At 34.9% G+C, this 13,603-nt stretch overlaps 1 protein-coding gene across 3 annotated transcripts in view; it reads left to right on the forward strand.

Annotated features, from left to right (window-relative positions):
* The window catches only part of Ask1 (apoptotic signal-regulating kinase 1), a 78,762-nt gene that overhangs the window by 43,985 nt on the left and 21,174 nt on the right, over positions 1 to 13,603 (forward strand). Inside the window, exons 14-16 of one of the 3 annotated variants that reach the window (XM_072538546.1) lie at positions 2,784 to 2,922; positions 3,065 to 3,103; positions 12,028 to 12,093. In XM_072538546.1, coding sequence (XP_072394647.1) covers positions 2,784 to 2,922; positions 3,065 to 3,103; positions 12,028 to 12,093 — 244 coding nt within the window. The remainder of the gene's footprint in view (positions 1 to 2,783; positions 2,923 to 3,064; positions 3,104 to 12,027; positions 12,094 to 13,603) is intronic. The other 2 variants (XM_072538547.1, XM_072538548.1) reach the window with 2 other exon arrangements.

Raw genomic sequence — 13,603 nt, forward strand, 5'->3', positions numbered from 1 at the left:
TATATATATATATATATATATATATATATATAATAAACTAAGGTACACTCGAAGAGTGGTGGGTTTTTCGGTCAAAGTGGAGAAATAAAAGACAAAGAAGGTGGCTACTTCATCTATTTATTGAAGACGTTTCGCTTTCTGCTCAGAAAGCATCATCAGTTCATCTAAAAAGAACAATATGAAACCAAACATCCATAGAGAAGTTACAAAAAAAGTGTGTTACCTTACAAAGACATGTAGCAGTCAATGATGTTAAAAATGAAAAAGCTTACGAAACTGGACATTTAGAGTTAAAGTTGTATAAAACAGTTAATTGAAACTAGGTATAGTTTGCAATTTAACAAAATTAGCACAGCAAAAGAACATGTGATAAACATACATGTATATAAAAAAGTTATTATAAAAACTTAAGTAAAAAACATTAAGGTTTATTTTAAAGTGTAAAGAACTAGAAAGATCTTGAGAATGCACTTCCAACAATTTATTTAATCAATTAGATTTTAATTTTAACTTTAGGTAACATTATTAAGTTATTTAAGAATAATATAGTAATAAAGATAAATTGAAGTTACCAGTCTTAAGCTTACTGAGTCTCGCAGGTAAATGAATTTACAGGTTTAACACCCACGCACAGAACGTGAATAGATATGGCCTTGAGGTCAAAATGACAAAAACAGCAAGGCAAACTACCAACCTCTATATAATAGGGCGGTATATTCAAAGAATGTGATAAATTTGGTTGACAACTTGTCGTTAAAAAGCCAAACAATGAAAGGAAAAGGTGGTTAAGATCACCATTTACCCTACAGTGATTGATTTGTCAACAAAGAACAAAGCATGCGAGGTCAATCCGCATGCTTTGTTCTATTTTTAACATCATTGACTGCTACATGTCTTTGTAAGGTAACACACTTTTTTTGTAACTTCTCTATGGATGTTTGGTTTCATATTGTTCTTTTTAGATGAACTGATGATGCTTTCTGAGCAGAAAGCGAAACGTCTTCAATAAATAGATGAAGTAGCCACCTTCTTTGTCTTTTATTTCTCCACTTTGACCGAAAAACCCACCACTCTTCGAGTGTACCTTAGTTTATTTTGGATTGACGGTCGTACTCCTTTTCTCGATATATATATATATATATATATATATATATATATATATATATATATATATATATATATATATATATATATATATATATATATATATATATATATATATATTTATATGTATGTATAATATTCCGAAAACGGAATATGATATATATCGAGACATACTCCGAAAAAGTGGAATTCAGCCAACATAATCCTCATTCACAAGAAAGGTAGCAAGGAAGACATTAGAAATTATAGACCGATCAGCTTGCTGCCTGTGATATACAAGGTATTCACCAAAATCATTAACAACAAAATACAGAACACACTTGACGCTGCACAACCCCGAGAGCAAGCAGGCTTTAGAAGTGGCTTCAGCACAATGGATCATATTCAAACATTAAGAGAAGTAATGAGCAGAACAAAAGAATATGATCTACCACTGGCGCTAGCATTCATAGACTTCGAGAAGGCATTTGACTCCATATACCCAAGAGCAGTCATAGAAGCTCTTGTCGACCAAGGAGTAGATAAACCATATGTCGAAACGCTAGCAAATATATACAAAGAGGCCACAGCTAGAGTAAGCATATATGAAAATACTCCAGAATTTCCCACTCAGAAAGGAGTCCGACAAGGAGACACCATATCCCCTAAGCTCTTCACTGCAACCTTAGAAAATATCTTCCGGAAATTAGACTGGAACAACCAAGGTCTATGTATAGATGGAGAATACCTAAATCATCTTAGATTCGCTGATGACATCATTCTAATTGCTAGAAGTCCTGAAGAATTACAACTACAAATTAATGACCTTAATACAGCCAGCAATGAGGTAGGCCTAAAAATGAACCTAGCAAAGACTAAAATAATGTGCAATGATCTGATCGTCAACGTGGAAATAAAAATTAATGAAACCTCGCTAGAAGTAGTAGACGAATACATATACCTGGGACAGCTCCTACATAAATCGGGATCACTACTTCCGGAAATCAACAGACGAATAAAACAAGCGTGGTCAGCATTTGGACGAAATTCCATAGTCTCCAAGTCCAAAATGCCACTGTACCTCAAGAAGAGAGTATTTGATCAATGCATATTACCCGTCTTGACATATGGATGTGAAACTTGGATATTAAAGAGAGAAATAACGTCGAAACTCCAAGTAACTCAAAGAGCAATGGAAAGATGTATGCTAGGGATAACAAAGAGGGATCGTAAAAGAATTGAATGGATACGGAGGCAAACCCAGGTGACTGATGTAATCCAAAGAATAAAATCCCTGAAATGGCAATGGGCAGGACATATAGCAAGAAGAACAGACAACAGATGGACCACTAGAACAACTATGTGGTACCCCAGGAACGCTAAGAGACCAAAGAGGCGCCCGAATCTCAGATGGGATTATGATATAAGAAAATTAACAGGAACAACGTGGTCTCGAATAGCACAAGATAGAAAAATATGGTCGCAAATGAGCGCAAATTATAAGAACAACGAATAACTAAGACATCCTCGAATAGTAATAAGAACATAGAATAACATTGAAATAAGAGAGGCTGCACCGTAATTGGAAACGGTTGATAAAGCTGCACATGATGATGATGATGATATGTATATATATATTAAATTGTATTTTTTAAATCTTTGTTTGAATTTAACTTATTGAACTTTTTTAATTAATATAGGACCCGAAAGGAGACAAAAGACTGTTCGGTTAAACACCGAATTTAACCGAAGCGTTTCTGTACCTGCGGAAAAGAAATCCACAAGACAAACAGGTCACAATAGTGCTCCTAATCAGACACCAGTAAGCCCAGAGACTGAGTAAGTACGCTTTGTACATCTTCTATTGCATGTATAATTTTATTTGTATAGCATGATATTGTAGTGAACATTTGTTATCGGTTTTTAAACACATACAAAAACTATGTACTTTGTTTAATCAGTGTAATTTTAATTATATCAGACAAGCATTGCAGGAAGAAGAAAATTGGCATTCAGTTGGGTAAGGGATCTAATACAATTTGTTGAGATTTTTTTTTATAGAATTAAAAAAAATTTAGACCCCATTTCTCATCTACAAACTTACTTTGCATGGTTTCGAAACTGAAGCATTTCAAATATACAAAAGAATTGGCAGGTGTAAACTTACCTTTTGTACCTACAGTCTACATATACATGCATGTCATACATTGGTTAATTACATTCATTTATGGATTTGAAGGAGAATTAGTAAACATTCAGAGTTAATGTATTTTTAAAGAAAATTTCAAATTTTTCATAAGAGTATTTTTCATAAGAAGGGAATGTTTAAGCTAGATATTCGTACAGTAGAATTACAGATGTTAGATGGGATATAGTAGACTCTGTTTATAATTATAAGAAATGATTGACTCTATGTTAAATCATTGTTTATCCACAATAACTTCGAAGGGATATTTCTTGGTGTTTGAAATATGTTTAGTAGTATTCTCACCAAAAAAAGTATCAGTGCTTCTTTTGTTGCATATGTCATTCATATAATGTCGTTGACGAGTTCCATCTTTGTTGGAGAACCACATCTTTGTGGGCGACAAATCCTTGAGGGTACACAGATGGTGACTGTTTCTGCATGTAAAAAAGATGATTTTATATTTCCCCACAGTCACAATTTACATCATCTTGATCTGTTTTCCTCCATTTTGCTATGTTTAGTTTTATCCTTTCTTACCCTATTCATAGTTTTACACGGTTTAAAGTCCAAACATTGCTCAGTTCATCGAACCTAAAAGAATAGGAAATTATTCGGGCGGCTTATTCTGCGCTGTTCCAAGGAAGCTTTTTCTGGAATTCAGTCGCTTTCTTGGTGTTCGAGCTCTGTATAGAGCATGCCGCTCGTACGAGACTTGTTTCGTTTTCTCTACATGTTTTGCTACATTTATGCGTGTTGAGTGATCTGCAAAACCCGCTGCTTTATATAAATTTGAGAGTGACGTCGATTTCACGCCATCCATTAAAATCCTGCATCTCTTATTTAGCGCAGTGTCCTGTGCGCAGTGGTTTTCTTCTATATTAATATTTTATGGACTATGGACATATCTTTGAATACTCCAGGCCACAGTTGAAGTTTTAAATGTCTAAACGTCAAATTATTTGTTTGTTTGTCTTATAGTGTTGTTGTCAACTATTTGTTGATAAGAAGTACTAAATGGTATTTAATTGATTAGTTAATTTATTCTGATTTTTTGGAATTGAAATCCTTAGATTTGTTTTAGTAAGTTGTGTTCTTATTATGGTTATACAATGGTCTAATGTTGAAGGAAGGAAGAAGAAGGAAGTTGCTCGAATGTTTGGCAAATCACCATCAGCTATCCACCGTAGTGTCATTGGGAACAAACCAGGAGTATGTAAGCAGAAGAGTGTAAGGTAGAAAACGCTTAACCACTGCTGTAGATGATCGTTTTATAACGTTGCAAACATCACGAAATAGACGTCAAACAGCAGTTTAAACAAAAAAAACTACTGCAAGATGTTGTGGAACCACCATAAGTGAGCGCACAGTAAGAAGAAGCTGGTCTCCAGGCATATGTGCCAATAGAAACTCCCAGAATGCAAAGACACCATCGTGTAACGCGACTAGAATTTGGTCAAGAACGTCAAAATTTGAATGATAACCAGTGGAGTCAAATTCTCTTCATGAACGAGAGTCGTTTCTGTGTAATTTTCATTGGCAGTAGGAAAGATTGTATCGACGCTAATGAGACGAAAATGCAGATATTAATTTTACTACTTCTGCACATTTTGGTGGACGATCAATTACGGTGTGGGGCGGTATATGTTTGGAGGTACGAACAGAATTAATAGTGATTTATGGTGGAGCATAAAGACCAGATGTATACATCAAAGATATTCTTAAGACCATGTGATTGCCTTTGGCCCATACATTGGAAACAATTTCATTCTAATTCAGGATAGTCGCCCCTGTGTAAGACACTTTTTATTATAAGTGGGTATAACAACAATGAATTGGCAAGTGTTCCCCAGACCTGAACCCGATAGAGCATGTGTGGGACACGCTGGGCAGAAGATTTAGGGCACGAATTCCTGTAATTCAAAATAGAGAGGAAGTAAGGATTGCTTTGGGGCTTTGTTATCGCTTTAAGGGCAACAACAACTGTTCAATAGCCTTTTCGTAAGTATGAGAAGACGAATGACTACAGTTGTTAGGGCTCGAGGGGGAAACATACACTATTAAACCGAAAAAATGGATTTATGTTCAAAATGTACAATGTGGCAAAACTTTTGTAAAACCCATTCCAACATTTCATATACTTCGTTTCAAGAGATTATGTTACAATGTGTATTTTATAGAAGAAAAAATTATATTGTATCCGTTTTCGTCGTATGTATCCATAGGTAATAAGATTTTCCTGCAGTCGAGTCGACACGTTATTTTATTTTACTCGTCCAGGATGCTTGCTGTGGCTCTCGGTTGTCGTATCTTGATGCGACAGTACCGGTGTTCTGCAACTTAACGATATATTTACAAAGAAAAATGAATAAAATGATATATCATTATACACCCGAAGTTTTTACTTCTTTGTAAATTTTTTTACAAAACTACTGGGATTTTCCTGTTTCCAAACTACTGACCGGCAAAAAACGGGCCCCTCTGAAACATTTCATATAGGTACTGATATCTTAGTCTTACATTAATCGGGAACTACTTTGCTTCCGTTTGGCTGTTAATATTTTGAAATAGTTGCCCTTCCCTTCTTCTCTTTCAAACACGTTTGAAGTAACCAAGTAGCAGTACCCTTTACAAGTCCATTTATCCTATAGCGCTACAGAACAATTCGTGCCCTGGCCTCCTTCATCAAACCTCTCCATCCGTTAATGTCAGTAGCCGTTCTACTCCACGATCGACTTCCAAGGAGATTTCTAACGTCCTCGTCCACATTATCGTTAAATAGCTTTCTCCGTCTTCCAATAGGTCTCTTCCCCTGCATTCTTGCATTCAACAGTTTTTTTGGAAGTCTGTTTTCTTCTATCCTAAGTACATGGCCTGCCCATTAGAGACGCTGTAGGTGGATATAATGAGATAAAGATGATTCTTTATATATATATATATATATATATATATATATATATATATATATATATATATATATATATTTATATATATACAAGAAATACTGGATATTATTGACTGTCGATATAAACAAACAACACAGTTTATTAGGGCTGCAGTTAGTAGGTTTGGCCGGGATGTTATAGAGACACTCTTTTGACTTGTGGTCGAGCTTTCGGAATTCTTCTGCTAAACTCTGCATCGTCAATGTTGTTCTTTATAATGTTGACTCCTAAATAGATAAAGCTATCTACTTTTTCCAAGTTGTTGTCAGGTAGGGTCGTGTTCTCTCTGACCGACTTTGTACTAGGATTTTAGTCTTTTTTTCGATTATAGACAGGCCTATTTGTTGAGCATGTGATTTAAGCTCCGTACACGTATTCTCACCTGTTATATCGCCGAGAGGTGATATTTATATAATTAACTTATAGTTGAAATTTATTGATATTTAATTAAAAAATAAGAATAAATATAATAGAGATCATAGTGGGCGGGATAACTTAAAAGATAGAATGCCTAACATCACGCAGAAGGCGCTGATGACTGGCAAGGCGAAAACATCTAGATATTTTTAAAATATCTAAGACCCAGGTCGACTCAGCCAGAACACGATGTATATCTTCGGTAAAACCGGGAGAAATATTGGGCTTTTAAAGCGTAGCACTGGCCGCCCTGTTACCTTCCTTGTATAGGGCAGGTCCCAGAAATAGCAGATTATTATTCTAGAAATGCGAAAAAGGGAGACTAAGACTAGAAAACCGAAAACAGTAAAAATTATTAAAAATAAAAAGGGCACCGTTCAATGGTATTGACAATTTGTAACAATAATAGTAACAACTAAAACTAAGCAATAAAATAATATTTCTTAAAAACAGTACAAAATTTATAGTATACAAATTTTTTTATGATTTGGTGGGGGTATTAGTAAGAAAGCGAATTAGAGAGTGGATATTAATCCTCAGAGAGAATGAGAAATCGAAACACTGGATTGAAAATGTCATATTTTACAACAAGAGGACCGAATACTCATCGTCAAAAACCATCATCTTCAGAGAAAGGGGAAAGAACAAATACAAATTTTCCAGAAGACATATAAGACCAAGGAGTATCTTGAAATGTGTACAAGAATAAAAGAAAATTGAGAAAAATTAGAGTAATAACAGGACTCAGAACAAACTTACGAGTACTTTGTTACTTTTTTCGATCCGACTCAGATTCTGAAGACAGTTCCAAATTAACTTGTGAGTCAATTCCATTCGATTCCAGTACCTTTAATGCCGCCTAGCTGTCCGATATAATTTTTATAGATCTGTCCCTGAAGTACCTCTTTATTAGTTCCTGCAGGCACACTTCTATAACATAAATTTCGGCTTTAGCCACTAAAGAGTGATTATCCAAGCTTAACCTTGGTTTTCCTCCTTATATTTCAGCTCCAATTTCTTCATCGATGTTAGAGCCGTCCGTATATATACCAGCATTGACCTGTCATTATGAGATTTGTTTTATTCGACTCAAATTCGTCCTTTCCTGGAAACAATAGCATATATAATGCAACTACCCCGTAGTTAACTTTCTTTTTAAATAATGTCAGTTGTTCTTAATTTTATATCTTTAATGTACGGTACTTAGAGCTATAGCCACTACCGTTTTTTGTCGATACCTACTAAAAAGCTGTAAAAAAGTTCATACCTGCTTTCGATGTATAGAGTTTAATATTTAACCAATTTTTGACTATACGTATATGTGTTATGCCGTAATAATAAAATGATTATTCCCAATATTCTAAATGTTGATGATTGGTACTGCAAATATGTAAATAAATGGTAATTTCACATAGTAATTTTGGTGTTGTATGTGAATTGTGTTTTTGTCCAAAAATATTGTTTGTAAATTGTAATCAGCTGTTTTTGTTTTGTTTGTGTAAAAGGTTTGTAGATGAGAAAATGGATCTTGTTGGGGATTTTTTGGGCGATTATTTTAATCTTTAACTATTTTGTTAGTAACTAGTATTTTTTTTATTGTATTGGTTCTAAACATTATGAATTACATAGTTCAAAACAATCCAAACAAAGATTTCGTGTCTATTCATAGAGGGGACATGTAAATTTGGTTCAGAAAAATTTAATATAAACGAATCATTTAGCTATTATTATTTAAATTAGTTTTCTAAAGGAAACACGTGCTGTGTTAAAATTAAAGACATATATGTTCCAAAAATGGTTGCGGTGTTGCCAATTTTATATTATGTTGATATTCTAATTATTCTAATTTTAAAAATGTATTCAAATCGAAAGACATAGTTATATTATTTGCATGAAATATACTGTAAAAGTGGCACATAATTTATATAGGTGTGGGTCGTTTTTGTGTTTCCTTATCTCTTCCATTCTTCTTCTTCATGTGCCTTGTCCGTTCCGAACGTTGGCAATCAACATGGCTATTCTGACTTTGTTTGCGGCAGATCTGAATAGTTCAGCAGATGACAATCCGAACCATTGCCGCAAGTTTTGGAGCCACGAGTGTCTTCTCCTCCCTGGACCCCTTCTGCTGTCTATTTTCCCTTGGACGATCAGTTGTAGTACTCTATATTTATTGTGTCTCATAACGTGACCCAAGTATTCCAACTTTCTTTTCTTTATACTTATTCCTACCTCTCTCTCTTTACCTATCCGGCGTAGTACCTCTTCGTTGGTCACGTGCTCAGTCCAGGATATACGTAATATACGTCGGTAAGCCCACATTTCGAAGGCCTCTACTTTTTTCATCAATGTTGCGGTCATTGTCCACGCCTCCATTCCATATAACAAAACCGGGAATACATAACATTTCAGAAGTCGAATTTTGAGAGGTAGGGTGAGGCTTTTAGAGGTGAAAATGCTTCATGCTAGTGAACGATGCTCTTGCCTTTTCTACTCTTATACGTATTTCCTTCGCTTGATCCCAATTTGAGTTAACTATTGTTCCCAAGTAGATGTACGAATCCACGTGTTCAATTCTTTCATCGTCTAATATCAGTTGCTGTGGTGGTTGTTGGGTTTTGCTTACTAACATCCATTTGGTTTTTGTGATATTTAGTCTGAGTCCGTATTGTGCACTTGTTTTTTGTATCTTACTCATTAGGCAACTCAGTTCCTCCATGCTACTAGCTAGAATCACAGTGTCATCAGCATACCTTATGTTATTAATTATTTGTCCGTTTATCTTTATGCCTTCTGTGGTTTCTTCCAGCGCTGTCTTAAATACTTCTTCAGAGTATATATTAAAGAGAATAGGAGACAAGATACAGCCCTGTCGTACCCCTTTCTTGATCTCAATTTTATTGGTAAATGTAGATCCTACTTTCACTTTAGCTGTTTGGCCCCAATATCGCTATTGTTCGAATGTCTCTGTAGTCGACTCCGATCTTATGGAGAATTTCAATTATCTTTTCGTGCTTTACGTTATCGAATGCTTTTGCGTAGTCTATAAAGCATATGTACACGTCTTTGTTCATATCTCTGCAGCGCTGGATAAGTACCTGTAGACTAAAAAGTGCTTCTCTTGTCCCAAGAGAATTCCGAAACCCAAACTGCGAATCTCCAATATTATCCTCGCATTTTTTGCTTATTCTGTTGTAAATAACCTTGGTGTATGCCTTCGAAATGTGGTTACTTAGACTTATCATCCGATGTTGATCACAAGACTTTGCTTTTGGTTTTTTCGGTATGGCAACAAAAGTTGACTCTAGCCAGTCTTCAGGAAACTCCCCGCTGTTATAAATATTGTTAAAGAGTCTGACGAGTGAGTCTAGAAATTGACTGTTTGTTTCGCACAGCATTTTCAATACTTCCCCGTATACGTTATCGTTGCCTGGTCTTTTGTTATTTTTATCTCTTCCATGAGTTCCAAAATATCTTTTGTGTCTTTTTAATCACTACTTGGTCTCTTTGATTTCCCTCCAGACTTGGTCTCATCCATGTTATTTTGTGTATGTCTTTGTGTTTATATCTCGTGGCACTTATGTCCATGTTTAATGCTGCTGCTAAATTACATAGTCTTTTTCAATTACTGTTTGTTGTGTCATTGAAGTGTTTTCACCTGAAACCTCTCTGAAGCAATTTTATTTGCCTATTTGGGCGTTGAAATCTCCTATAAGGATTAATATATCTTCTCCCGGGATTTTCTCGGCGTTTTCTTCTAGTGGAACAGCTGTTTTGTCAAGTCTTCACTGTTTTCTGTGGGTGCATAGACATTTATTATGGACAACTTATTCGATTTGCTGTTTACTCTTATTTATGATATTCTTTCACTTATAGGTTTAAATTCCATAACTTTAATACATAATCCGTTCCTCAATATATGTGTGTTTCTTCGCCTGCATACCATACTGTATATTTTTCCTTTTCGATTTTTTCATGTCCCCCATTTGGTTTCCCAAAAGAAAAAAAATGGGAGAAAGGAAACGAAGAACTCAAAAAAACATTAACACTTATGGAGAATAGATTAGGGAAGATCGTTAAAGAAAAAATATTCCATTTAATCATATCAGGAATTGATGTAGACCTAGAAGGTAAAGAGAGACTAAGAGAAGGCATACAAAAAATGATGGAAAAAGAGCTTAAACTGAAAATAGAAATTAAAAGCGCGTTTAAGGTAGGATACAAGAAATGTATAATAGAAACAAAGAGCTGGGAAGACACAAACAGAAAATACTGCAAGAAAATGGTAAACTCAGATACACAAGAGACGGTAGAGAAATATATGTAAATGCAGCGCGAACGTCCACGGAAACAAATATACATGAAGAAATCAGAGACAAAGAGCAAAACAAGAAACAAGGAAAGGAGCAAAAGTAAAAATCAGATACCAGAAATTTGAAATAGATGACAAGGTACTGAAATGGAATGCAAAAACTCACAGAAATTGAAAATGCTCCAAGAAACTAGAAAAAGAAGAATGGATGGATGAAAAGGAAACAGACAATGTAAACGAAGAGGAAAATGAGTCAAGGTATATTCAGAATAATAAGAAAAATACAAAAAAGAGAAAGGGAATTAAGGGAATGAAAAAACATTGGAACATGGAACTTCAGGACGCTGCTGGAAACAGGAAAAATAGAAGAACTAGCAACTCAGTTAAAACAATACAAGATCATACCTATGATTAGTAACTTCAAAAATGAGCATTGAAACCAACGTCAATGTCAAATAACAAACAGAAGAATCTTGTATGAATCATCAGCAGTGGTCATTCAGATATTGAATTCTTCTTAAGAAAAATAAGACAAAATTAATGCATTTTTAAGCAGCGATTTCTTAATAACATTTGTTTTACAGTTACAATGTTATCAGTCAGTATAAATTTAATTTGCTGACCAGTTCTCGCTTCAACTTCAAAGTATTCTTACTCTACAAAAATATAATGTCCACCATTACAAGAAGTACTTTCATACCCACGTCACACTTTTGTTACGTGGGTTTGCTCAAATAATGCTAGGCCTTAAATTATAAAATAAGATAGTCTAAGGCTCGCGCATGTGCAATTATACAGTATGTCACGCCTTTCATGTAAAAAAATTCGAATTCTACTTTAGTTTTAAAAATTACAATACAAATTACTTCAATATTTACTTCAATAATTACTTCAATATTTATTGAACATTTCATTTTTGTTAGAGATATTTAAAAAACTTTGCGTATTTGATATAAGTATAGTTTTTTACATTTTAATAATAAAGTCTTAATTAACTGTAAATAACGATTCATGTTTTTGAACCAAATATGTTTATATAATTGTTTGTATGTGTTGTTTGTGGTGGTATAATAATAATTAACTTACAGTTCTCATCAGAGTCGAGCTTCTTTACTACCACCTATTCAAATGCCTACCGCCCTTACTTTTAACAGGTAATTTTAACATTTTTTATTTCTCTAAAATCAACTTTAAATTTATAGGTTAAGAGTTCCCCGCTTATTTCTGCAGGTATTAGTTTTTATAATAAAATATGATTGAATTGTCTAATCAATGATAGTGGAACAAATTATTAGCAGGTAACATAGAAAATATGCAGCAGTCGCTATTAATTAAATATAATTGTCATACTGTAACTGTTCTTAATTGAATATCCCCTTTATGTGTCAGCTCTTTTCTTCTTTTTGTCCTTTTCTGTGGCCTTTTACGTTATAACTTTATACCAAACCGTGCCCTTTTATTAAGTTTAAGGATTTCTCGTGACATATACAATAGAAACCAGATCAAACTTTTCCCAGCTTCTAAAATTTTGTTCCCCGATTTTTTTAATACCTTATGACGTTTCTTCCGCTTATATGGATTTCCTTTTGGTCTCCTGCGTAAAAGTGATTATTGCAGACATTGGTTCATTAGTCCTTCTAGCCCGCGTAGACTTATTTCTATTCAACTGCATAAAACTGACACGATTGAGTTTATAATAGGGCTTCCAGTGCAGCCGGTTTCATTTTACGATGAATTATTCTGTTTCGTTTACCAAGAGAGCATAATGTCAGTTTCAGATCACCAACTCTGCTCTATGGAAAGTACGCCAGCACATCTTTGAATTTAAGAAGTTATTCAGCCTTAACACCACTTGTCTTTTTATTTAAAATGGCCCGTAGCTAAGTCGACATCTTCATATCGAGGAGCTTCATCGATTTAATTCTCGAATATCATTTTCTCTGAGTAGTAATAGGATAGTGATATCTGCTTGTCGATTACTTTTTTTTAATGCAGGCTGCCCTTTAGCGGCTGGACGCAGGTCTTGGCCCAATTGTCCTTGTCATCAGTTTCCTTCGAGGGAGGTTTATGATGATTTATCCCTATTCGGGCCTTCATTTTAGATACCCGGTCTGCTGGATAAAACCAGCAAGTCTCTCAAGCTTGCTCTCTGTCACTACCTCTAGTCTAAAGGGCTGTTTGGTGAGAGCAAAGACTAGACAGCCGCCCATAAAGTGTTCGGCTGACTCTTCCCTTTTCTCACACCTGGGACACATTGCTGATTCGCTGAGCCTACAGAATTTTTTAGTATCTTGCGAGGTTAGAGTGACCTCTGAGAACTTGTTCTATCTCCCGAATTCCATATATGCTCAAAGTAGTTAGTTGGTTTCCCAACAAGACTGAGCCGAATGCCTCCTTAGTCTGACGACAATTGGTCCTCCCGTTTCATCTTGCCAGGTGTTGACTTAGGGACGACTTCCATATATCCGTTTTACATTGCTGATACAAAACTGGGAAAAGGGCTCAGGTCCGAAACACACCTGCTTTGTACCTTTTTTAGCTTCTACATCGGCTGCCTCATTCCTCCTAATACCAGTCTTCCCAGCCACCCATTTAACAACTACTTTAATATTTTTAGTCTGCCATTTATTTTGAGCTTAACAGGTTGTTATGCAGTTTTGTAAT

Source organism: Diabrotica undecimpunctata, chromosome 7 (genome assembly GCF_040954645.1).
Source record: "Diabrotica undecimpunctata isolate CICGRU chromosome 7, icDiaUnde3, whole genome shotgun sequence".
NCBI lineage: Eukaryota > Metazoa > Arthropoda > Insecta > Coleoptera > Chrysomelidae > Diabrotica > Diabrotica undecimpunctata.